This window comes from Chroicocephalus ridibundus, chromosome 1 (assembly GCF_963924245.1).
Source record: "Chroicocephalus ridibundus chromosome 1, bChrRid1.1, whole genome shotgun sequence".
Taxonomy (NCBI): domain Eukaryota; kingdom Metazoa; phylum Chordata; class Aves; order Charadriiformes; family Laridae; genus Chroicocephalus; species Chroicocephalus ridibundus.
In genome coordinates, this window is record NC_086284.1 from 154,865,646 (window position 1) to 154,892,351 (window position 26,706).

A 26,706-nucleotide genomic window follows, 5' to 3' on the forward strand; every position below is an offset into this window, starting at 1 on the left:
CTGAATGTCAAAATAACTAATTCGAATCTCCCCCTTCCCCTCTATAATAAAAATGTACTCTTCCTCAAAGCTGCCAGAGTGGTTACTTAAGAGTTGCACACAAATCTAAAACATGCCTCTTGAACACTAGTCAAAGTGAAAGTTTTTAGTAAGTGGAAAGTGACTAAGTAGTAATAGCTAAGGTAACTTTATCGCCCTGAGAGTCGGGTCAAATGATCTACGTTCCCTAACTTTGCAGGGGTAAAAAAGGCCATTTATTATCATGGGAAGCTAGTAAGCTAGAAAGACATCTTTCTTTCCATGATGCTTCTGAACAGAAGGTAACTAAAAACACAGAATAGAAGTCAGATATAATTATTTTTCTCTTCTCTTGAGAAGTTGCTGGCCAAGCTCCAGAATCACTCCTAGCTACATCTGTCAAGGAAGAATCCCCTGCAGAGGAAAAAAAGAAAAAGAAAACGACATTCACAGGTGAGAGGCTGTAAATGCAGCCATTTGAAGAAGAAACCGATGTTTTCAGAGCAGTCTTGCAGGAACTGTCACCTTTAGCAGTTAAATATTGAACAGGCAGTGATGGGGAACTAAAAACTGCAGAATGGAACACAATGCACCTACAACTATCCAAATACCGGGTGATGTGGTAGAAGCCTATAAAGATGAAAAAGTATGTGGTACTCACTCAGAAAACCACGGTGTTTATGAAGTAGGAGGTTTAGGAGCGCATTCAGATGTACATGGTCATAAAATATAATTTAACAAGTTTTCAGAACTATCCCAATGGAAGACTTAAAAACTTTAATCTTCAGAACAATGTGTGAATATTCTGCAGTGCTCACCCAACAATTTACAACAATAACAATATCCAAACAATACAGAATATGAAGTGGTAAATGCATACACGATGTTCTTCTCCCACTTCACCCAACACTTGTAAGCATTTGTGGAAAATGACTGCGGCTTTATCAGAGTAAAAAAATATTCCAGAAGAGTTATGCTAGTAAGAAATCCATAAGAGAGCTGACTCAAGCGCTGGCAGTGAAGGATTTAACACGACTTGCATTAAATTTTCAAACTTAAAAAATACACCATTAATTCATTGCAATGTTGCACAGATTTTTAAGTACAGAGGACATACCACTAAGTTACATATTTAGAAAAGGCTATAGGAGAACATGGTAAATCTACACACATGTTTAAGGACACAGTGTAAGCTGTATTTGCCTTCAGGATGACAAATCCAAGGTTACATTAGCAAGCGGAAAAAAGGACAACTTTTCCAGTGAGGTTAGCAGTGGCACTGTCCCACAGATAGAAATTTTTTTAAGTGTCCTTTGCTGTTACAGACTTTGGTAGTCTTCCACCTTTAGCTGCTTTACATTATCTCCATTCATAATTTTCTTTCGGGATGTAGCACTTGGGATGAGAGTCTGGCAACCATCACCACACTATGGTACAGTAACATGTTGTACAATAACAGATTGAGGGAACTGGGCTTGTTCAGCTTGGAGAAGACAAGGCTTCAAGGGACCTATAAGCAACCTGCCTGTACTTATCAGGAGATTATCAGGATGACAGCCAGGCTCTTCCAGTGAGAAAGGGTGTAAGTTGAAACAAAATAGGGTCAAACAGGATAGAAGGAAAAAATTTTCCACCATTAACACAGTCAAGCAGTGCAACAAGTTGCCTCAAAAGGTTGTGAAGGCTCTGTCATCTTCAGTTGCCCAAGACTTGTTTGGATAAAGCGCCAACTAAGCTGCTCTGAGCTGGCCCTGCTTTGGGCAGAAGTTAGACTAGAAACCTCCCGAGGCCCCTTCCCACTTGTGTTAGCTTGCAATTCTTACTCTTTTTGTGGCACCCTTCCTGAAACCTGATCCTTATGCTTTACTTATTTGACATGATTACTAACCATGTAAGTGCTGCTGCCTAATCAGCTTGATGAGTATGAAAAACAGTGCAAACCAAATTTATTGCCAACTCACGTTGAAGAGTTCAAAGGAATGATGGGCCCCAACTGACACCAGGCATTCCGCATGGCAAAACAATAAACTACTCTTTAGCCAAAAAAGGGGGTAAAATCTGGTTGATTAAAACAGGAAACCTAAGTATATATTTAGGTTCTAAGGCCTCTATCTGGTCCAAGGATTTGTTGCAATTACAGCCTTCAAATGCTACTTGCTAATGTAGCAAAACTACTTCTGTTTGCAGGAATGGTTTGTGCTGGTGCAGTTATACCTATAGGTATCATAGGAACACATTCATCACTGGGCTGAGCCATTGTACTACATGCAACAAGAATTAGGGATTTAGGCACCGGAGTTCGAAAATTATGCATTCAGTTACACTTGAACGAGTTTTCTAAATGGACCTGCTCTTCCATAAGCCATGTGATCAACAGAAGAACAAGAGATTATTCTCAGACATCATAACATCCTTTAATAGTACTGGATGCAACATATTATATTATTATCTTCCATGCAATTTGACCTGAACTTTAAATAGATTAGTAGAAGACTGTTTTAATTTCTACGACACTTAAAACGCATGTGGCTATGACAAGTGTTAAATTATGAAGTAAACATATTCCTTATGGTTGCCTGAACTCATGGGTTTCTAAGTGTCATCAGATCCACGTAAGACCTCCCTAGCCAAACCCTGCTACTTCCAGATGCAGAGTCTTAACATAGTGTGCTACCTGCCCTGTAGAATGCTAAAATTGCTAGCATTTATAGAAGTTGAATGTAGAATTCATAAAAGTCTCACTAGAAATCATGCTATTTCAACAAAGCCAGTGAACATGACATAATTGTGATGAGACCACTGTTCCATCATGCAATGAACTCATTCTACGCTTCTAAATATTTTTTTCAATATGACCACAATTGAACAATATATAAATGGTTATATTTTCAATTTCTGGGAGGCCACTGGAGATATTATAAACTGCTTATAGCAGGACATACTTTCCTGAACTCCACCATCCTGAGATTCATGTACTCAAACATTAAGTTTGGTCCTATTTCACTCACAGCCATGCTTGTGAGAACCAATGTTTTGTTCCCTAAAAGGATTTTCATACAGGAATGCAGGCAAAAGCCAGAGCAAATAAGTACATATTTTCCCATATACAATATTCTTTTATTGGTCATAACTATTATTCTGAAATTTGTTAAGTCACAATAACTTCAAAACAATTTTATGTTTACATATTCAGACTGTACTTCTGAATGTGTAAAAATCCAGCAAGTATTTGAAGGTAAATATAACCAGAAACCTGCAGCATCAGTAACATCAAAAGAAAAGTACCTGTGTTTTTTCCTCTGGACCTTGCAAAAGTACATGGTGAAAGGAGACTGCTGCTACTTAAAAAAAATTGCACTGCTGTCAATGCCACCTCCATTCAGCAGTTCTGTCTGTTGACTTTTGTCAGATTAAAGTCACAACTTTACAGAGACTGCTGCGTAAGTGTTAATACTATGTTTGGGCTCAGTACTTTTAGTTGCAACTACCCTCTCAGACTACAAACTCAGAACAGGGACTTACTTAAATTGTGTTTGTATATGTAGCTAAGATGCTACAAGATGGTAAGTAGTTGCCAAAGTTGATACTTCAAGAGGAGGCTGAGAGATGACAGTGTAATATTAATTACAGTTTAACTTTCCCCTTAATGAAGCCTGATCAGTGATGCAAAGAAGACAGGGCTCTAAGTACAGACAATAGGGAAGCCCAGACTCACAGGCAAGGACTGGAATGGCGATGGAGACCTCTGGTGGGAACAAGGAGGGAAGCAATCTGGTGGTACAAAAGTCACCAGCTATTTCTCCAAGGAGCTTGTTTTCTGAAAGAGCTCTCCCATCTGTAAACATTACACTCACATGTACACGATAAACAATCAGTAAACAGTCCACGTTACTTGTTTGATTTTGTTTGATATGACTAGCTGCTCTAAAACATCTCGTGAACGATCTGCAAAAGAACCAAGGAATTTCTTGTTATTCATTCAGAATATACATAGATGATGTTTAGAAATTAGGTAAACAGCAGAACAATTCAATTATATATCTGCATTTATTACAATATCACATTTCAGATATACCTGCAGTAATTCAAAACCACTCAGTTCTTTCTCCAATCACATTAACTGTAAAGCATCACCAACCAACCGAACTTAAAAAAACCAACAACCCAAGATAGATCACAACCCCTCTTAAGTTTGGGTTTTCTTCAGGCTGACCAGTCCTACTCCCTTCCACTGTTTCTTGAATGGATGCTGTTCCATACTTTTGGAATAGAGTACGGGTTTAAGATGCTAACATATTTTTCTGAAGTCTTATCATCAACTTTGGGTCTTCATCAGCATGTCGAGGGCCGGGAGGGGGGGGGTGTTACGGGGAAGGAAAGAAAAAAATTCCCAAAACTCCAAAACAACAAAAAAATCCCTCTCTGAAGGTTGATGTATTTCAAAGCAAAACTCTCACCTTGCTTTGAATATCTCAGCGTACGATTATTATTTTATCTAGTAAATTATTATTTGGTTGGGACTATTTACAACATATAGTGTGCTTTTTCAGAGAGCAAGAAGATACTATCAGGAAGTAATTACCCTTCCTTACTCCCTGCACAATTTGACCTACCTGTCACCAACGGGCATCCATGGAACAGAAAAATGTGTATCTTCGGACAAGAAGTAAGGACCGCTTCCACAGCAACATCAGTCAGATTCACACAGCGTTCCATGTGGATCTCCTGACATGAAAATAGTAGTAACAAAAGCCTGTCAGAGCACCCGTAGTTTTGGAGGCAGAGCTTTCCTTTGCCCAACCATTTTCAGAGATCCCCACCCAGCAGAAACTATAACCTACTACTCTTTTGTACGTTGACCTTATCTGTGGTCCTGTACAGACCAGAAAAATACCCTCAGGAAAATTAAGACAGCTTTTCTATGAAAAGTCAGAACTAGAAACATAAACCTGAGTTTTCCCAAAACACATATACCATTCAAGACAACTGAGAAAACTCTTCAATAAGATTCTGTGGTGTTTGAGTCCCATCAGTTTTCCCACAACACACATTCTCCTAACACTGTTGTCCAGAAGAACAGAACCCAAACTGAATTCTGGGGTTACCCAAAACAGGCAGGATTCATTAGTCTCTGCACAAGTTCCTAATATCTATCTATCTAGTTCCTAAAATAAGTCTAAGAACTTCTTCCAAGGGTAGACTAAAACCTGCTCTGTTCTTCATTCCTCTGCAGTTGGGTAACTAGTACCTGTTGTATGTGCTAGAGAACGAATAAATTCAGAATAAATTAACAGACTATTACCAACATTTTCCCCCCTCTGAACTGCCTTACATATCAATAAATATAACATACAAGAAGAAACGCAGAAAAGAGACCATCAAATCTAATGAAAACAGGATTTGGGAAAACATACTTTGGGGATCATGGAGTAAAAATAAAAAAAAACAACATTGTTTTATTGTGAAAGAGTATATTTCCAAATGATAAACCTCAAGGATCTTGAAAGAGCACAGAAATGAAAGGGACCTTTTGTAATAGATGCAACTTTGTAAAGAATGATGACACAGAAAACAAGAACTGTATTCAGAGAAGCAAGATATACAAAAGCTGATATATGTACAATTTTTAGTTCATTTTAATTAAGTGAAATGCAGAACCTGAATGAAGTAAAAAGACTTATAAATCTGCCTGCTAGTTACAGTTGAGAATTTTAAGACCCTACTTTTTTCACTATGTACCCGACATTAGATCACTGTCTACAAATTTTCACTTTGATGATATGAAACAAGAGGTATGAGGATTGTGACACAGACAAGGAAAAGAGTTACACTGAAGAAGAGATTGTAGCAAATAATCCCATATTCTCTACTAAATTTATTTTTCTTACTGTTTGTAAACGAAGAGACACAAACTATTCTAGCTGTTTATACTGACAGAACACAACTTCTGTTTTTAAAATTGTCATTCCACACAAAACCATTAAATTTTGCCTTATTAAAACTTCACAGAGTGCCCCTTACCCCCAACGCCCCCCCCAAAAAAAAAAAAAAAGCAAAAGCCCTTCAATATGTGGCTTTTAAGAAAGTAGAATCAAGTACTGAGCACAGGAAAATGAACAAGCAAAATTCATACTGGCGTGACTGAAATTTCCCATTAGTTCTTCTGAAATCAAAGCCCACCACCTCAACACTACTTTCTTGAACACTTTTAGATGAAGCTACCCAACTTGTTCTTCCTGATCTAGTACAGCTTCCACAGGCATCCATCCACAGCACACGCAAAAGAAACCCCGTGCATTTTCAAAGAAATAGTAACTACAACAACGTGACGAGGAAACATTAAAGGCCACATTTTGTAAGCTGGAAATTTTTATTAGAAATAAATGGAACTGCATTTCTATGGTTTGAGAAAAAGGGTTTACACACGAGAATATAATTCTCTGTGAACTGTGGACAGTAATAATACAGAAAAGGGAAGACAACACTGATGGAGTAATTACACCAACATTGCTGGAAAATAGTTCAAAAACCTCTAGGAACCCCCTAGGAACTTTACAGAACCCCACTCCAAAACCTATTACAATATTTACTTATTACAAACTTGTGTTTTAAGACATACGTACTGAAGACTTTTGAGAGTGACCTAGTCTGAATTACCTAATTCAAATCAGGCTGATACACCTCGCTTTACATTTGCAGGCTGGATACAAGAGGTGGCTTATGAAGACCCTGCATAGTCTCAGGGTTGTTCAGAAAATCTGGAATCAATGTTTTGCTACAGATAAAGGGGTAAGCAGCTAAAATACAAAGATATTTTCAAGTCACTTCTACTATATAAAACAAAAAGATCTCTCATTGCTATGGTCTGAATAATAATAATTTCATCTTGTATCACAAGACATATCAAGACTAAAAAGATTGTGCAATATAGACAAATCAGTCGGAAAAAAACAAAACCAACTCTAACTCTTCGCCCTTCAAATAAAACAGTAACAGTTCTATTTTTTCCAGGCTATTAATTCTGTCAGTTGTCCCAGATTTGGTATTTTGTTTAGGGTTGGTTTTTTTTATTAAACACTACAATACCGGCAGAAGTATGACTTGTTTCCCATCTTAGTTTCTAGATTAATAGCTTGGATTCAGAACCAGCCTATACAAAAGCAAAACCACACACAGAGGTAAGAAATGTACTATATAGAAAAGTAAAAGATCATTTATGATAAGACGTATGGGATACCTCTTCTCCATCATTTAACACTGTCTCAGTGCCTAGAGAACCTTTACGCAAAACCAGCTTCATTTCCACATTCACTTTCATGAGTTAGAGATGCACCTATGCAGAGGTGCTAATTGATTTCATAAATCCATGGAATTATCAACATTATAAATTCTGCCTCAGCGTTCAACAGAATGAAGAAATAACTCCGAAGAAATCAAGGGGAAAAGTTAAGCATTCATTTGCATTTATTATACAGCTCTCTAAAATAATATGAGTTAAAATAAGCATACTACAGTCAACAGAAGAAAACTTAATTTGAAAAGACTGAGGTTTTCAAAAAGCTGGTCTGGGGCACTGCTACAGAGACAGAAAATAGCCAACTGATAACAAAAATCAAGGCAATAGTCATTCAATAAAAGCCATCCCTCAGAAGTAATACTAATAATAATAATTTAAAAATACAAGTATTTGCTTTTGTTCATTTCTTTGGTATTAGTTTAAGTAAGTTACCTTTAAATTCTTTGAACATGTTCCACTCACTAGTGCTACAACGCCATCATCTGTTACCTAGAGAAAAAAACACGTTAGTATTAACACAATGGATTAAAGCTCAACTTTTTCAAACACAGCTATTCGGGGGGGGGGGGGGGGGGGGGAAGAATTATATTAATTTGTTCACTCCCCGCAGTCACTGAACACGCTTAACAGTACAGTATTTTCTTCCCAATGAAGCTTGTAGAGAAAGTTATCAAAGTATGTTTTTTTCAGTCTATTAAACACTGTTGCATTTTACTGCCACGTGATCCAGTCTGGTTTTCTACTGGGATGTTTCCAATTGTGTAACTGCTGTTTCTGCAGCTTCCTTGTCCCATTTAACAGGGGGCACACTATCATGGTCAGAGCACGGCACTTTTAATTTATAAGGTTTAAAGCACTGCTGGAGATGTTCCTGAAGGAAGTTTCTTGGATTGGGAAAAAAAAAAAAGTAATCATAGCAGTCTTTTATCTGCTGTCTTATTTTTACCTATCTCGAAACAAACCAGCCACATAAGACAAAAATCCCTCAAACAAGCAGGCTTACAGCAGTCGTCATACATGCGCTCTAAAAGGTTTATCAAAGTGATTGGCTACAGACTGCCATGAAGCAATGATTACTTGCAAGAGAGACGAGAGAGACCAAAGACATTCCTTTCCTTAGAAAAGCAAAAAAGGCCAATTTATTAATTTGCTCCCGGGAACCAAATTCATTAAGCTACCTCCCCAGTTCAAAAGCTGGACTGGATATCGGATCCGTCACACAGGTTTTTTCATAGAGTTTACATTAGATGGCAGGAATAGTAGTCAGCAAATATGCACAGTAAGACTCAGCCAAATTTGACAGCTAGAATCTAGAGACCACAAGCTCCATTTCTGTTTAAAGATTTGATTATTTCCATTGCACAAACTGTCTTATTGCCTTCTGGCTCTCTATTGCAAGTCTACTGTACAGAACTGTAACAGAAAGGGTCAGATCAGTGCACATGGAGAATGGACAGGAACATCCAGCATGGAGGCGCATAAAGGCCTGTAAGAATGGCAGCTATTGTCAGTACCTAGCTTCGCAGGTCATCAAGATGACAGCACAGTTAGCTCCTGAAAACACTCAAACCAGGAGACAAAGGGCAGTAAATGAATAAATTCTAATAACTCCCATAGGTGGGACAGAACGGAAAGAGTAATCACTATGTAATAAATAAAATCATGTTTGTTAATCAAATCAGGCTTTCTTAAAGGCTGGTGAAAAATTACAATGTTTTGACCCTTCACATACTTAAATCACAGGCATCCGGTGTGCTATCTGGTGCGCTTTGACACCTCAATACCTAAATCATAGGCATCCGGTGTGCTATCTGGTGCGCTTTGACACCTCAATACCTAAATCACAGGCATCTGGTGTGCTTTAACACTTCAAAGGGAAGAGCTAAGTCGTGTGATAAGCTGAAAAGAGTCACCCAAAGGACACCGATAAAGATGAGGAGCCTTCAGCCTCACGACCACCAGGAGGCGGGACAAGACCGACCCCCTAGCAACACGTCGCTCAGACACAGAATATACCAGGATTGACACATACACGGGAACCAGAAGAGTATATAATCAGCTACTTCCGGGAAGTGGGTGCGCGCCGTTGGCGGAGCAAAGACTCCCCGGCCGCCCAGCGCTGTTTTGCTTGCTGCTGCTTGCTTAATAAACTAATTTGATTAATTGGACTGGTTCCTGTCAATTATTGGGCCACAATCTATAACAACTATCAGTTCCTAAAGGGTATAAAATGGTCAACAACCTAAGAGTAACCTGAGTAAAGTGATGAAGATTTGACAGCCTGTGTCCCTTACCCTCCACGACATCAAAACAACCCTGGAGCAGAGTGCCTGGTTGGTGCCTGAACACTGGGGAGACCATCTGAATGCTACCGTCTTGATGCTTGTGAGTATATGGTTATGACAGCAGGAAAGCATGAAACCAGTTTTGTATGAAAACAAAGTCCCCTCGCTTCCCTGTACAAGCTCACAGTAACCATTGCTATACTATTACTACAGTGTTGCAGTATTGTTTTCTACTCTATTGAATATCTATGTGGATTGTCTGCAATGCCACATCTGCACATCCTCTTCAAGGGATACACTCTTATATTGGTGATAAACCACCTGCAGTTAACACCAAGTCACAAATATATCAGCTTCTTGGTACAGATCAGTTGTCACCAAACTCTATGCATCTCTCGAAAAGGCTCACATAGCCCAGCACCAGCAGTTAAGTACATCAGCAACCCAGCTCTCTTCTACGTGAGAAGTGTCTGGACAGATAAAAACGGCTAACCCACAACACTCCTGCTTTTCCCAACACATTTTGCAGAGAACTAAACTGTCCCAGACGCTACATAGAAAACTGATACAGTTCACACAGCCCTTTCAGGCAAGATTGTTCCCACTATTATTTGCCATACACTGAGTCAATGAACATTAGAGAGGACGTGTACCGTTTAATTAGTGCAGCAATTTGGGCTCTTGAGTCTGTGTTTCTACCCGTTGACGCTGCTGGAATTTAGAGCACGCTAGAAGTAGTGCAGTAAGAACAGGGTTTATGTATAAAACCTACCTCCTCAGAATGGTAACATAAGCATACCAATAAACAAACATGAATACATTTCTTATGCAGTCCTGGGCCAGTGTAGCAGAGCTCTTCACGCCAAGCTTCCACTCACACTTTCTGTGTGCGTACAGGGGACACAGTGCTACATCTCCTTCATAATTCAATCCTTCCCTTGCCTCACCTGACCCATTTCTTGTTATTTTACACCACTTCTATGCCTTATATTTATTGTACTTCATCTCTGCAGTCACCAGATGAGCCTATTTTTAAAATGGCTACATCACCTTGAGGCATTTGGCTCCTTTCTAGTCCAGCTCACATCTGCTTCCTCGTTCCTGCAAGTGAGCTGTGTCCTTCTTTGCCTGTTCATTTATTTCCAACATTCTCATGGTTTTACTCTTACACACAGCTTTGCCAGTTTCACCTGATATTTTTACTAAGCATTCACAAGAATAATAACACAAGAATACGGTTAGGCCTTGCAATCTCTACAGGCGTGAGCCATCCATAGTTTCTCTGCTTCGTCTTAAACTTATTTCATTTAAATACGTTTCCATTTATTTTTAGTCAAATGAAATTCAGAACTCTAGTGTATTGTCATCATATGATTATCAGAAAGAAAAAAACTGTGGAAATGTTTAGTTACTCAAGAAGCTTGTATCTCATTTAAAACATATACAGGGAAACTTAGCTATTTTGTATAAAGGAAAAGAGAGGCAAGGGAACAAAACAGTAGTGAAATAAGTTTGAAAAACAGAGTTAAATGATAATATTGAAAATCACCAAAGAAAACATTAAATTACTTTTGACACCCTACTTCTGGAAAACCTGAAAGGAGAAGAATAGCATCTAAAATAAGAGCCTGCTACATGTTTTCCAGATCTGACACTTCATTACAAATGCTCTGTGCTTGACTCACGGTCAACATAGTCTACTCACCATCACAGTCAACTGAATGCTACACTTACAGCAAAAAAAACCCTTTCCCCCACTTCATTATCTTACTGTAATTATGAAGTATGTTACAGTATTGCTGTTGCAGCTGGTTTCCCCCTTCTCAACGCTAACTGTTGTTAAATCCTCTTACCTGCCCTTTCTGACATCTTAAGTATCATTCTTTCCGCACTGACTCCATAATATAACTCTGACAAGCTATTCAGAAAGCACAGTCACTCTTGAACTAGAACTAGTTATGGAGTGTTTACTTCTACTAGGGGGCTGATATGTTTGACATCCTATATTATTGTTACTCAGGTCAGTTTGTCCTAACTGAAAGCAAACAACAATCTGTCCAAGATTCTACTTTCTTTAAATGAAGTATTTTTGATTACTTTACAACTTGAAGAAAATTATTGCATTAAATACAGATACTGAAAAACAATCTCCAATATTAGGTAGATTCTAATAAAAGGTTATCTTTGGTCCACAATACATTCAGTAATACCAAAACGTGTATTTTTCTGGTTACCAAGATGCAAAATATATCTTTCCTTTTCCCTGAGAGGAGGAAATTGGAAGCAAACTGTGGTCCTAAATCTTGTTAAGAGTAGAACTAAAAACATCCCCTTTCAATTTTATCATGACAATCTTAAAAAATAAACAAACAAAACTCAATTAGCCAATTGCCACCGTAATTACCTGAGTAGATGAAAAGTCCACACTGTGAAGAAATTTGCAGTTTTCTCCTAGTGCCTGCAGAGATGCATCCATGATGCCTGAACAGCTGCCCAAGTTCACTATTTGTAGGAACTGGCAGTTGAGTGCAAGAGCAAGGACTCCACTGTCAGTTATATCACAGCACCTTTTAAAAGAAGCTTCACGCAAGTAAGGACAGGATAAGGCCAGTGCTATGACACCTGTCAAAGAAACGGAACCATTTAAAGAATTATTCATTTTTTAACATAACCACCATGCTGAATCCAATATGCTGTCCCCTGGTCACTGTTCAACTTTCATCTCATGCCATACCAGCAAGGCTCTGTACAAGGAAATAATTTTGTGGTTGATTTCTTTTAATTCAAGGATAAGAAAAAGAAATTGACAATGAACAATGACAGAGTTGATAAAAATTTCTAAATGCTAAATTCCCTTCCATACTGCAGAGGGATACCTGAGGGATGTTATATGATATGACGTATCACCTCAGTGAGTGCATGAAAGAAAGTGAATGGCTTGAAAGCAGACTGATGACAGCGCTAGGTCCCACGGACAGTGCAGTGAATATCAGGCAAAAAGCAAGGCAAGAGGTCACGCCTGAGGGCAATTCAAGAAATCAAAACAATAGTTCAGAAGCAGAACAAGAACCAGGTACCCCTACAACACAGCTCAGGCAGGGACCCAGGGTCCATGGGCAGCTGGTTGGTGTAGGTGGGCATGGCAGGTGAGACCAGTCATGGCCATTAGGGTCTGCTGGTACTCTCAGAGCCCTGACAGTTAGCAATAACCAAAGTATTTGCATAGAAGTGTCAGGAGGCAGTCAATAAAATAAAAGTACATGAACTACAAATGCAATTTGTGAAAGGAATTCATTTCAAGGATGATGGAAACATGATGATTCCAGCTGTACAGAAAGTTATATCACTTCTGGTAGACAGAAATAAAAAAACTGAATGTCTTCAAGATAGGTTACTATAGAAGAACTTCAGAGAAACACAGATGAAATAGTACTTGCTTGGGTCAGAATCACTTTGCAAACAATGCTAGAAGAGACAGAAGTGGTAGCTGAATTTGACAAAGTAAGTACTACTGCACATTGTATTAAAGGACGCTAAACATTCCATGTGCAATCTACAGAGCAAATGTTTCCTAGTAATGAGAAGGCTCAGGTATTTCTGGATGTGGTAGCCAGCAGGTTTCTTAAAAAAACAAAACAAAACAAAAGAACAAACCAAACCAACACCAAGCAAAACAAGAACAACAAAAAAAACCTCAAACAAACCAACCAAAACCTCCTCACCTGTTACTGAATTAGTAAAAGGTAACACCACTCTAAACTGGAGTGGTTTGGGGTCTTTTTTTCCTCTATGTAACTGAGATGACTGATAAAAAACTGTTCCAGCTCAAATTAAAGGCTTCATAACCGATTGTCAGGGCTTCGTTTATAAGTAGGGAAGTTAGTAAAGTTGGATGGACTAGGAACTTGCCAATAAAGAACTAGACTTCCCAGATTTAATTGCAAAGTAATCAGGAATCTCTATACAAATAGACAAAAAGTATACATAAGGAGCTCTAGGTTTAGCTGGTACCTTAAGAACCATACTAGAAATCAGTGGACAGATGAAGGCATGGAGGGAAGACCATTGCAAACTATATCTTAGGGGTCAAAAAGTAAAACAATGAGGTGAAAATAAATAAAAATCAATTTTTCGAAGTTTAACCAATGACTTAAGTAAAAAGATAAGTGTATTACTGTGCAGTGGTAAGAAAATACAAACCAAGACTGATCTAAAGTATGGTATACATTAGATGAATACTAAATTAATATTTTGCCTCTGTTTTCAATAAGGGGGAGTTAATGCTGGAGCAAAGAAGTAAGTGTAATGAAAAGACAAAACAAAACTTGTGGGAAATAAAACTCAGCAAGCTTAATTATTTTAAGCTAATAGCTCCTGACACAACTTGAAACTGGAGGTTAAAAGTAATGCCTGAAATGCTAAAATCCTAAAGCAAGTCAAGTCTTTTAAGTCAGAGGAGATGCTATAGGCTTATTTCATAACAATATATTTAATTTTAAAAGGGGAAAAAGTAAAACAGAAAATCACAAGCCTGAAACTTTAACGCCAGTGGTACTGGTAAGGCTCTGGAACAAGTTTTGAGGAAGGAATAATTAAGATGAAGTGGAAAATACAAACAAATGTAGCATAATTTTTCCTGAAACCTAGCATGAGAGTAACCTGATAGCTCTCTTTCATAAGATAATCAGTGCTCTAGGCCTGTAATTTACACCACTGAAGTGACCTTTAATTAGTGTTAGTGTGGCATTGCGGATTTTTTAAGCAATATTTACCCTAGACATTTTTTGCAATTTACTCCTATCTAACAAGAAAAACAAAACATAAATAAGATCCCAGTTATCTGTGCACAGATAACATACCTTCTGAAGTGATTCCCAATCTGTTTTCTTTGCAAGAATTTAAGTTGATTTTTTTCAATTGCTTGCAGTTATAAAGCTGCAATAATGCATTATCTGAAATATCACAGTCTCGGAGGTCTAGAGACTCTACAGCAGGGTGCAATACCTGTAACGAAAACCTATCAGTTCAGTCAAACTCTGCTATGTCTTAGAACATGCATATTTTTATCTAAAATACTTGTAATGTTAGACATCACATAGAACTTCTAAAAAAATATTCACTAGAGGATGGGGTTACCACTCCTAGGAACAAAAAAGTCTAATGAATATATGGTACATTTGCTGCAACAGTTCACCTCCTATTGCATGAACGTTCAGTTTCTGTGATCACATCTAGAGTAGGAGCACATTAACATTACTATTTTAATGGTGGAAGTATTATTCTGATGGTATCGTTGCTAGCATAATGCTTCTGCCAGTGCAGATATGATCTGAAAGGTCCCTTCCAACCTAGACAATTCTATGATTCTATGTTTACCAAGCATAACAGCCCCAAACTTACTTAGCACAACTTTGATAGCAGAGATCTGAAGTGTAAAAAAATACTGACTGTGATCAAAACTTAAATCTGCTGAACAGATAAGGGTAATATTTGAAAGATATTTTGCCCCAGAGTATTTTTGTTACCTACACATACACGCTTTTCTCATAAACAAGCAATCTCATTATCATAACATGCGGAGGTACCAAATCCTCATTAAATGGGCTCTTTCACTCCCACAAGACCATAGGTTGGAGTTTTTGTGAAATCTTCCCCAGGAGGGCATTTATGAAATTTAGACCCAAACCAATGGAATGCCTCAGATTTTAGTAGCAATAGCCACATATCTTACCTCTAATTTAATTTGCAAGGATTCTCACTATTTTTTAATAAATACGGTTTATAGCCCTCTCTTGTGCAAACGATCTATATCTTTGCAGAGCCGTCCTTCAGACCAATAGGCAAGTGTTAAATCAGGTTTTCACATTACCTTATGCTACTCCCTTCACTTTGTCACTCCCTTCCTTAACTCACAAGGATAAAAGCGTAGCATAAATTTCCACAGACAAGCAAAGACAACAGCATAGCTGACCGTCTTGTTAAAGGCCTATTCCTTTCTCAGGTTCACCATTCTAACAGGTATAACATAGATATTACAAGGAATGCTGGTTTTCTGTTTTGCAAATATATAAGATGCTAAAATCTTTACCGACAAAGTCAAATAAGCCTTTTGAAGAAAACCAAGAGCTTCTAGCAGATTATAATCGCAACATTTCTGCAAAATGAATGGCCGACCCCATACAGCTTTGACAGCTTTTTCTCCCCAAATGCCAAAAGCCTCAGATATGCCTCTTTGTGACACAAACCCACCAACGTATCCCACAATACACTTGTGAATAGCTTTCACAAGATAACAGTCAGCTCTTATTTTATTCATATTTCTGAATTCATATCTAAGGAACTAGAACAGCCAAACGCAGAGATGATGTGCTTAAAGCCAAACTAACCGTCAACATTTATTCAAAATGCTTTCCCTGACTGTTGGCTTTCTTTCACAATTCCAAATTGCCTAAGACACAACAAAAGTGAGCAAACTCTGGAAATCTTATGAGAAAAACAACAATTAGATGCAAGGAAGTCTAAATGAGAAGCAACAATACTATCATAATACTGCCTATTTAAAGTAGCTATTTAAAGTATTTAAAAGCTATTTAAAGTATTAAGCTTCCATAGCCCACGATTCTTCACACGCTCATGTATTACTTAGAGGTTTGCTTTCTATTGTTATTCACAGGTGCATATTCACTGAATGCATACGCCAAAATCTAATCTGTCTCAAAGAAGATGTAATTTTACATAGAGTAAAGATTGTTTGGATGCAGAGTACGGGAGATTAAAGGACTTATATCCTCTGGACACATGCTGTATGGCTTTATAGATCTTTATGGTAAAAGCGAGTTGGAATAAGGAGTTTAGCATGCGTGTCACGGAAGGCTGCTCCAAACAAAAAGCAGAGTAAAGAAGAAAAAAAATATATGACACAGTTTGGGGCAAAAACATGGAGGCAAGAGGTGAAATAGAAGTTTATATGTAAGTGCAGGTTCACAGAATTTCAACTGGAAGAAATTTAAGCAAAATGCTTAAAAAACACCAAAGAAAGGACATAAAAGCAAATGAGACAGCATAGCCTGGAAAATCCCAAGAGAACAGATCTAGCCGCAATACTGTGGAGACTATAAAGAAAAGGGCAGGACAGAAGCAATAGCAAAGAAAAAAAATCCTGATCCATATGGAAGATTAATTGAGATGTTGCAAATGTGTCACATGTAGAACACTTTGGTTGTACATGATGTGAGCAAGGAACAGTAAGAACAGCTAAACAACATAAGCCATTTTTGCTATGTCGAGCAACAAGAATACCTGCAAGATAAAAGTACAGGAAAACTGAAGAGTGAAATGGTATGGAGAAACATGAATTCAGAATCTAAGAGGTGACGAGCATTTTTTTAAAAATGCAAGTGAGATAAACCTGGAAACTGTTAGCAAAGAAAGCTAAGGTATAACATGGTCCAGGAAAGTGATGACAGCTAAGGATAGAACTGCAGGAAATTGCAGGAACAGAGAAAGCAAAAACACATGAGAAAACAAACCGGAACAGAATATGCCAGTGTCAGATGGAAAACAGGCTCCAAGACAAGGCACTGATCAACTGCTGAATGAAGACAAAGACAGATGAGATTTTACAAAGAAACAGAGGAAAAGATTGTAACTTAAACTCTCTGGTTTATTTCCAGACTAAAGATATCCTAATAGGTTTTGTGTATTTATGCACATACAATCAAATGGTTTCAATTATATACATCTCTTAGGATTCTCAGAAACACTTACTGAAAAGACAGCCTAAACCAAATTGTGTCAACTCAAATTTTCCAAAATAAGATAAACGAATAGGACACTGATTTTTACTCCAAGACTTATTTTCTACAAACAAAAAGTGACACATGCTAAAGATAAATTTTTTTGCTCCTAAGTTTTCCACAGTACTTCTGATTCTGCCTCTAATCTTGGCTTCACTACTCTGACTGTGAGAAACCGATACTATTTGCCTCTTCCAAGTTACAGGTCAAAGCAAGAATGAACAGGGAGTCATTCATTTTCTGTTTCACCAAGGCCAACCTCCAGCTTACTTCAATTCTCATGCCTCCCCTTTGAGTCTAAACAAGATAACAGTAGACAGATACCAAAATAAATGTGCCCTTGAATTTATAGCTAAAAGTACTCATTCATTGGTTTAATTTTGAAACACTGACACGCATCAGTGAGCAAAAGGGATGAGAGAATTTGAATTATCAATTTCTAGCTCTAGCATCATGATATTTCAAAGAATCAAGATTTAAGTAAATTAAATAGAGATCACGTACATAACGTCAATAGAATATAACAGAAATCTAACAAGCTCCTGAAATCTTTTCATTAGTAAATTAGGCACTAGCTTCTTGAAACGTACTATATTTAGGAACAGAGACTGGTTTGCAGTAGATTCTAGTTTCCCCATACTGAAAAGGGATAATATATGCCAGCTGATTACACAGAAGTCAATTATCACTGAAGGGAGAACATTTTTAATTTACTTGTCACTACAAACACCATCTTATTACTACCAATACTGGACTATTAACATTGTGAAGTTTAAGAAAAAAAATATGAAGACATGGACAGAGTAAGCAGACCTGAATTTACCTGTTATCTCATGTAGACAGTTTTAGTTTAGTTCATCCTGTGTCTTAACTATTACAGACAGAATAGTTTTGAATGGGTTCTTACCTCACTGATATTTGAATCAGTTATTTGCCCTTGCATACTCATTAATTTAATCAGTTTATCCTTTATGTTAGGTGGCAATGACTTAATATCTGCAGCATATCTGGAAAGGTTCTTTGTCAAACAGTGAAGGCATCTGAAATAAAGGAAAGTTACGGTACAGTCAAAAAAAGGCATTACATATTAGAAGTAGAACAATCAAGCCATAAAATGTCATCTTCTGCATACAGCTATGCTGCCTTCAAATCTTACCAGCTCCAGCTGTTCCACGCTACTACCAACTCAGTTATTGCCCTTTGGAGTCAATCAACTGATCCTTCTGTGCAACTGTTCCCCAATCAACCGTAGGCAAAAAATTGTAGCCTCATTCACTGCGCCCACCAACCCAGCTCACAAAATGAGTTTGCTGGTAGTATATTCACGAGCTCTAAGAAAAGCCTTTCAACCAGCTAAGCCTCCACTCGGTAGGCAGTAAAATCTTTAGTTGGGATAGTTAGTTCCAGAGAAAGGACATCTCTCTTTTACCTCAGTTAAAAACATTAAGGAGATATTTTCAGATGTAGTATTTTGTTCACTGTCTAGTTTGTAGTACTCTTTTAATATGAATTGTGCTATGTAACACTGTGCTCACATTTTTAACCCTGTGCTTAAAACTAGATCTGATCACAGAGGATCATCACCTGAGGCAGAAACTCTTCTGTCTTGGTGGGGTTCAGGAAACCACAGATCAACAAGTTTATGGTCCTACAAGGTAGATTAGACAAAAAACCAGTGGACTCATGGAAAACATAATATATAGGGGAAAGTAAACCCATTTGGATATTTACAAGGGATTCAAGAAGCCTCATCGGCAATGGTTCTTCAAGAAATTAAGCTGCCCTGGGATGAGAAGGAAGGTACTCACACAGCTGGTTGAAATCCTTTCACAATAAGAAACATTGATTGGTAAGACTCAATACAGCCTTTTTTGTTGTCGTTTAATAGCAGTATTTTAGGCCTCCTTCCCCCCGCCCGCCTCCCACACGCTTATTCATCAGAATGATTTATCAGCCTGATTATCATATACACCAGGCTAGAGATTTTGAACTAACAATAATGCCAACATACACGGCATTTTCTATATATTATAAACAACCTGCTCTCTGGAAGTCTTTTGTATTCAGGGTCAAAATTGTTTCCCTGTTACAAGCAATCTGTTCCCTTTGTCAGATACTGAAACTTGACTTAAAAGTTTCCATTATGAGATGCTGCTGCATGAGAAACTGCAAACAAATCTCAAAGATACATTGGGCTTAAGTATTCATCTGAAAAGGAAGGACTAGGCAGAAATAAATACTAGCATCACAGAATACCGGGTGATGCTTTAAAACAGGATTTGAAATCCTAGAATTTTATCTGTGTGAATGCAACAAAAAGGGATCATTTCAGTAAGAACACATTGTTAAGAGACGCCAGATGGAAAAGAGCTTTTTGGGAGAAAATATGAAGAACTTAAGCAAAATAAATCAAAGAGATCAGTATTATCCAGATATATGTGGAACAGTACCCAGATGGAACACTTGAAATAATGGTTTTCAAGGTCAAATATACAGAAGAGTATTTACTTATGTGATATTGAGTACTACAGAGGGACACTAATCATGCACTCCTATTTTTTTTTTTTTTTTTTAAGATTCCTAAGGCATTTTAATTTATCATAGGATACATAAAATGTTAATGTCCCAACCTCTGCAACTTTATATTACAATCATGGGCCTACTGAAACACCACAGGCAACTCTGGGAAGAGTTTATGAATAGCTTCTGAGCATACTGACCTTCACAGCAATCACCAATTGTTAACATGCTAAAAGACAACTGCTGGTCCTTAAGGAAGGAACTGCAACTCTCTGAAAGGACATTTTATTATCAAAAAAACAAAGTCCCTAGGTAAATGAGGAACATAAACTAGAGTGAAGCTAACCAACATCCACAGATAACCAAAAAGGTAACACTCTGTCACCTAGGAAATGCCAAGACTTCAAAAAGGATCACACTACAGCAAAACTAAAACGGAGGGAGTTGAAATGGGGGAGGAAGGGTAATTCCTCACAGCCCCCCTCTTGCTAAGAAACATAACATGAGTCCATGTAGGTGATGTAGTTCTTAGAATTGGAGGTTGTAATATCTATTGATCACAGACACCTGGATTAGATTCCCTAGACCAGCTTTTCTTTTTAAATCCTATCCAAACTTTTGAAAGAAAACGTTACTGTCCTACAAAACATTTTGCTTTTTGGAATCAACATTTTTCCAATTAACTCACTCTACTGGTAAACTCAGAGCAGCTACTGTAATTGCACAATAACTCTCTCTACTGTAGTTCACCTCTATACTTCTATGTGATCTAGATACACGCAGCAATAACTAAGATTGGTAAATAAAGAATATAATGCATTCACCTGGCGGACAGATTTTGTCCCAGTCCAACTTAAGAGAAACCATGAATCCTGTTTTTCACAGACAGGGAAAACTGAGTAATGCTTTACTCCTGTAATAGCCTGATAAAAGACCATTCCTTCCTGCAAAACCCCCACCTGCTTTTTCACTGCTGCACATTACCATACTTGTTACAGCAGCTGTTTATAGTTCAGTGTTCTCTACAAAGTGTCAAATGGCAAACTCATTTGTTCCAAATATGTCAAGAAGTGCACAACAGAAAAGGCCTATGATCTTTAACCTTAAGCTTTATGACAGCATTAAGGCCTTATGACAGGACAAATGTGTGTATTTCCAACAATAAAACAGAAATTAGATCTTTATGACTAACTACTCTGCAAATAGTCTAACTTACATCAAGGTGCAGCGTGTACTAAGTTATATCACATGAAACAGAATAGCAGAACAGATGTGGGACCCATGGGAAGAAGAAATGAACCAGAAGAACAGATTGTTGAAGAAGAGTTCAGGAAGACCCTCCCACTGAGTCGTGAGGTTCAGGTTGGAACCCCTGGCTTTCTAAACTCCCTCTCAAAAAGGAGTCTAGGTGTGGCTGGATCCAATCTTAGCCTCTGACTGTAAAGAAGAGCTCAGATCCTAGGTTCTGTCACAAAGTTGGTTTAATACAGCCCAAGCTGGGTGCCTCCGAAAAGGACCCCCTTGGTTTATTTTCTGTGCTTTTTAAAGCTTCACAAGCTATGACTTAAGCTGTTCATGCACCTGTTCACATGACAAACATGTGCCTTTTGTCCAATCAAACTGTTCCACGGTTACACGTCCTCTTCGATGACTGGAATTTTGGTGCAGAGACCTTTACCTTCTTACACAGTTTCATAATGTTTTTGTCCCACTTGCACCTGGATCTCATCTGTCTTCTGCTGACTCTGGGCAGAACGGTCCCTTTCTTCATTTCCAAGAATTATAGTTCCCTTTCCTCTGATCACAGAGGTCACTCTAATTCATATTGCTAAGTCTTCATTAATATTACTTATGTAATAACATTGTGTTAGTTAAGTTACAATATATCAGTCATGCAAAACTACTAACTGTTCTTCTTGGACTAAGAAAGAGTTCAGCCTAAATCACTATGTTGCCAGGTTACAGCTTGCGGTCCAGGGCTTCACCAATCTAGCTGCTCGTGCTAAGTTACCTACTAATGCTAACCAAAGCACATGATTCAAATAATTAAGTTTAAGATTACTTCAGTTCCCAAGACAGATGCTAAAATAGGATTAGTGGCAAATAACAGAACACATACATCTTCCCACACTCTTTAGGGTTGGATAATTTATATTGATAGTAAGACCATAAAAGGAAGCTCTGTTTCGAAACGAATGCTCTACTGTCCTCAGGTTTTGTTCATGAAGATGCACCCATCTGCAAATGTTCTGATGCCTTTGTAAGACCTTAGTTTTCCCTGACACCAAAAGGTCAGGTAATGCATTAGTCTGCAACAGACTGGCCACCTGTTAATGGTACCTGTTACACAGGAGCTATCTATCAATGACACATGGAACAACGAAACCTAAGCAATATGTTACTACATACTCTTGTGACAACTTACATGTGCAGCATACTTGTTTATTGTGTAGTGACAATCTTAATTAAAACACCTTTAAATGTGGTGTTTCATTTGTGTTGCTCTAAGAGTCTCATTTTTGATGGTAGAAACTCTCTTGGTGCTGAGTTTATATCTAGGCATTAATAAGTCAGAGTAAAACACCTGCCAGGGCTCTGAGAGATTTGTAACAGCAGCCTCCTACAAGTATGACAGCTAAAGCTGTTATCTGCCCCAGCTGCCCTCTCCACATCTCCAGCAAGCGATGTCGCTGCCAGGCATCCACTCCGTTTGGCAGGCCCTGCAACTCCTACACCGTCAGTGTTCAAACACGCATAACTATGTGAACCAACTATAAATTTGGTGGACCTCAATATGCTAGCCTTAAAACTGCATCAGCTAGGAGTGCATGTGTAAGTTGGTCATTTCTCGTCTTGGGAACAGTAACGTCAGGAAACAGAAGCTAATATAACTTGAGTAAAATAAAAGAATATTCCTAAATATTTTTTCAGTATGATGCCCTTGTGCATGTAACCTTTGGAGTGCTAATTTCTCTTTTGGGGCATGGGGGTAAAGACTAACTAGCGGCAGATAAGCAGCAGATACTATCAATCAGCAGAAACACCTTAATAAATGCACTTTCTGTTACGTTTGGAGATCTTAAAAATAATAACCTTATTAAAAGGATTACTCCACATACTAATAGATTAAAGTTTTTAGTTTCTGCTGTAAATTCTGCTAGTTAAACAATACGCCTAAGGGCTAGTGTAAGTAAGAAGCTTAAAGTGCAGCCTGGCATAAATAGATGGCCATCACCTGACTGGTGTAAGACAAGAAACAATACAGTAAAATTACACACATTTGCTAAAAAGTTGTAATTATTAGTTTCAAATATTAGTCTTATTGGTATAATAAATATACTGTTATAATAATATAGAAAATTGCCAGAGAACTACTAATAAAGTAGTATAAAAGGATTAGTAACCAATCAAAAGCAGAAATTGCTTATGGTATCAAGTGCTACAGTACACGTAAAGAGAAATTACTAGGACTATGATCCAAGGTTAATCACAAGAATATAAGCATGTAGCGTAATGTACCTCTTAAACATTTTAACAGATTAATCATGCACAACAAAAAAAAATGGGTACTGTTTTAGCTTTGCAAAAAGATTAAAAGCTATTAGCAAGACAAAATCCTTGTAATTAATTTCATTAGCTGTCGTTACACACCACTCTAACCAAATGTAAAGTCCACACAACGGTTGAAAAGGCTAGTTACAACCCCTCTTGTCTCCCCAACCAGTTTTTACTGTGCCTTCCTCATGCTGGCTCTGAAATTCACAGTTGCACAGTGAGCTGTTGGGCCTCTGATCTGAATGAAAATTCATGTGACTAAAACTGTGAGGTCACAGAAATAATACTCAAAACAAGTGGCTGAGGGCAGGGGGCAGCAGCAGCCTAGAGTTAAGCCAAATTAGATTTAGCATATACCCACAGCTCTGGAGTCCCTATAGACCAAATCACAGCAAATTATACTCATACCAATTAAAACCTTCGGAGAAGTCAAAATATTAAGGCTCTATAATCTGAAGCGTAGCACAGATTTAAGCAAGGAAAGAAGCAGCGTTTCCAGTGTGGAAGCACATTAAAAAAAACCAAACCTCTAAAGTTAGCGCAGTGTAATAAGGGCATCTGTAGCAGGTCACCGCAGAAGACACTGCAATGAGGAGACAGCAATTTCAAGCAGAATTTGGGGAGAGTTTAACCCCAAGCCTTGGCTGCAGAGATCTGGATGTCAGCATGAATGACCAGTACACAACCTAAGCACACACCATGATTGCCTTTAACTTGTTCCTCTGGAGATGTGTAAGAATGAAATGCCCTCACTGAACCTCAGCGACTGCTGGATGAACTTGGCTGACTGACTGTAATAGAGAAGCCTGTACATGTCTCCAGCTCAATACAAGATTACACCATCCACATTCTTTGTCTTGTCTCAAGATTAAACAGCATTATCTACATGTAACACTCCTTCACTCAACTGCAGAAATGAAGAATAGTTGTTTACTTCCAAAAAAAAAATCTTATCAAAGCTCTAAAGACTATGAGTGTGAACCCCCCCCAGACAGTATTTGTGCAGCACACTGATCAATGTGAAGGGGCTTCTCTCATGCTGAGATAGCCAGGGTCCTCAGCATCAGAAGGGACATAAGACTGCTATCATGTTTTCTACTGTTACTATTCTTTATGCAATAAACCAGTTAACTAGCCTTGAGAGCCCATGCCTTTCTTACTGAGATCCTAAATGAACCAGCACCCAACCTTTGGCTAGGGCGAGTCAAACAGACTTTCTGAGCCTTTTGGGGGGTTATGTGTGCACCTGCCTATGTGACTGTTCCCTCTCCCATGATGGATGCTTACTGAGCCATGCGAATGGGCAAGCAGTCCATCACACAAGGGCGCACACTTCAGTTATGCGCTAAATTCATATTTATTATATGACACCTACTTTTCGGCCACTGGGTAAATGAACTTTTCTGGCAATTCATCCTGAAGGAGGCAGACTGTTTGCCTACTGTAGTACATAAAACCAGTTGTATCTAAGAACTTAATACAAACTTAAGATTTTTTTGCTCTTGAAAATACTAAGTGGCTAATGCAGTCATGCTTGAATAGGGACCTGCAAATCTAGACGAACTACTTAGTTGAAATTGGCATAAAATACTCCAAAACCAATGCAGACAAATGCAAATCAATGTGAGCCAAATCTTCTAGTTACATTTAACTGTCTCTTGTCACAGATTTTTAAATTTAGCTTGAGAGAAAAGCTTATTAATTGCATTATTTTCAAAAGGCTGTTTGATATTCTCAGAGTACTTTACTGATCTGCAGTTTAAACCATTAACCATTTGAATAATAAGTGTTTTCACTGTTATTGTACTTTATAGGAAACAATAACACCTACTGGCTACACCAGGGCAACTATGATCTTATCTTCAGTGCTTTAAAAGAACAAAAGACTAAGACTAATTGCATTGTTTGCTAACTATTTTTCTTTTATCTGTCAAACCAAATATTTTATCCCTATGCTGTCTCTAACTCCCTCCTAAACACAAAGGAATGTGACATAATCAAAAACTCAAAGTGAAATGCCATTCAGTGGATTCACTGGGGCCAGGTGACACCAGGGATCCTCAACCATCCCTCCACATCCAGACCTGTCAGGGATCATCCTGTTATCTACCTGCCAAACCCTTTCACCCCCACCAAACCCTGTCACCTCTCCTGTAGCTCCTGCTGAACTCTGCCGCACCTTGTCACCTACCCCTGCCACCACTACCAAACCCTGTCACCTCTCCTGTAGCTCCTGCTGAACTCTGCCAAACCCTGTCACCTACCCCGCCACCACCATCAAACCCTGTCACCTACCCCGCCACCACCATCAAACCCTGTCACCTACCCCGCCACCACCACCAAACCCTGTCACCTCCACCAAACCCTGTCACCTCTCCTGTAGCTCCTGCTGAGTTCTGCCAACCCCTGTCACCTACCCCTGCCACCACTACCAAACGCTGTCACCCACTCTACCACCTCAGCCAAAGGCCTGCAAAACCCTGTCCCCCTGGCCAAACCCTTCCTCCGGGCTCCCCCCACGGGAGGGCCCCGCCGGCCGCCTCGGTGGCGCTGCGTTCATTCGAGGCAGCGGGCCCGCTGTGAGGGCAGGGCCTGAACCCGCCGCACTTCCCGGCGGCCACGGGGGAGGGAGGGTGGGTGTCGGGGCGGCACTCACAGGTCCAGGAGGAGCTGGACTTCCTCGCCGGCGCCGTCCCAACCGCCGCTGAGGCGGCTCATGGCGACGGTGGGCAGCGGGGAACGGGGAACGCGACACCGCCTCCACCCAACGGCTCCTGGGAACGGTGCCGAAATGGCGGCGGCTCCCCCCGGCCGGCGGGCATGACGGGAGATGTAGTCCCGGCGTGGCCTCAGGGGTCGTGGCGGGAAAAACGGCAGGAGTGCCTCCCGGAGCGGCCCGAAATACTGTGAAACCCCGCCCAAATCTCGCACAAAGGGGCCGTCTCTCCCCATTTCCAGCGCTTAATATTTGGTACAGAGTATCTTCCCAAGCCTGGAAGGAGTAGAGGGGAGCTTGGGGAAGTCAGGGGCCTTCAGGTGAGGAGCACAGTTGTTTTCACCCCTGTTTCCCTCATCGCTGCCATCTGTGGAGTCATACCACAGCACCGGCTTTCTTCATCTCCATTAATCTGCAGAGAACAGAGCCTGCTGTCTGCCAGGTGTTTTTACCTGCAATTCATTTTCTCTCTCAGTTTTTCCACCCACAAACACCCCCCTCACCCCGGTCGTCTTACAT

The 26,706-nt window shown here is 39.1% G+C and overlaps 1 protein-coding gene across 1 annotated transcript; it reads right to left on the bottom strand.

Annotated features, from left to right (window-relative positions):
- Nucleotides 1-789: 789 nt before the first annotated feature.
- On the bottom strand, nt 790-26,438 carry AMN1 (antagonist of mitotic exit network 1 homolog). Its single transcript, XM_063319254.1, has 7 exons — nt 26,128-26,438; nt 18,304-18,436; nt 14,460-14,604; nt 12,005-12,222; nt 7,748-7,804; nt 4,632-4,743; nt 790-3,963 (listed from the first exon to the last, which is right to left on the bottom strand). Exons 1-7 carry the CDS (start codon nt 26,421-26,423, stop codon nt 3,890-3,892), a joined length of 1,035 nt encoding a protein of 344 aa, XP_063175324.1. The 5' UTR covers nt 26,424-26,438; the 3' UTR covers nt 790-3,889.
- Nucleotides 26,439-26,706: the final 268 nt, after the last annotated feature.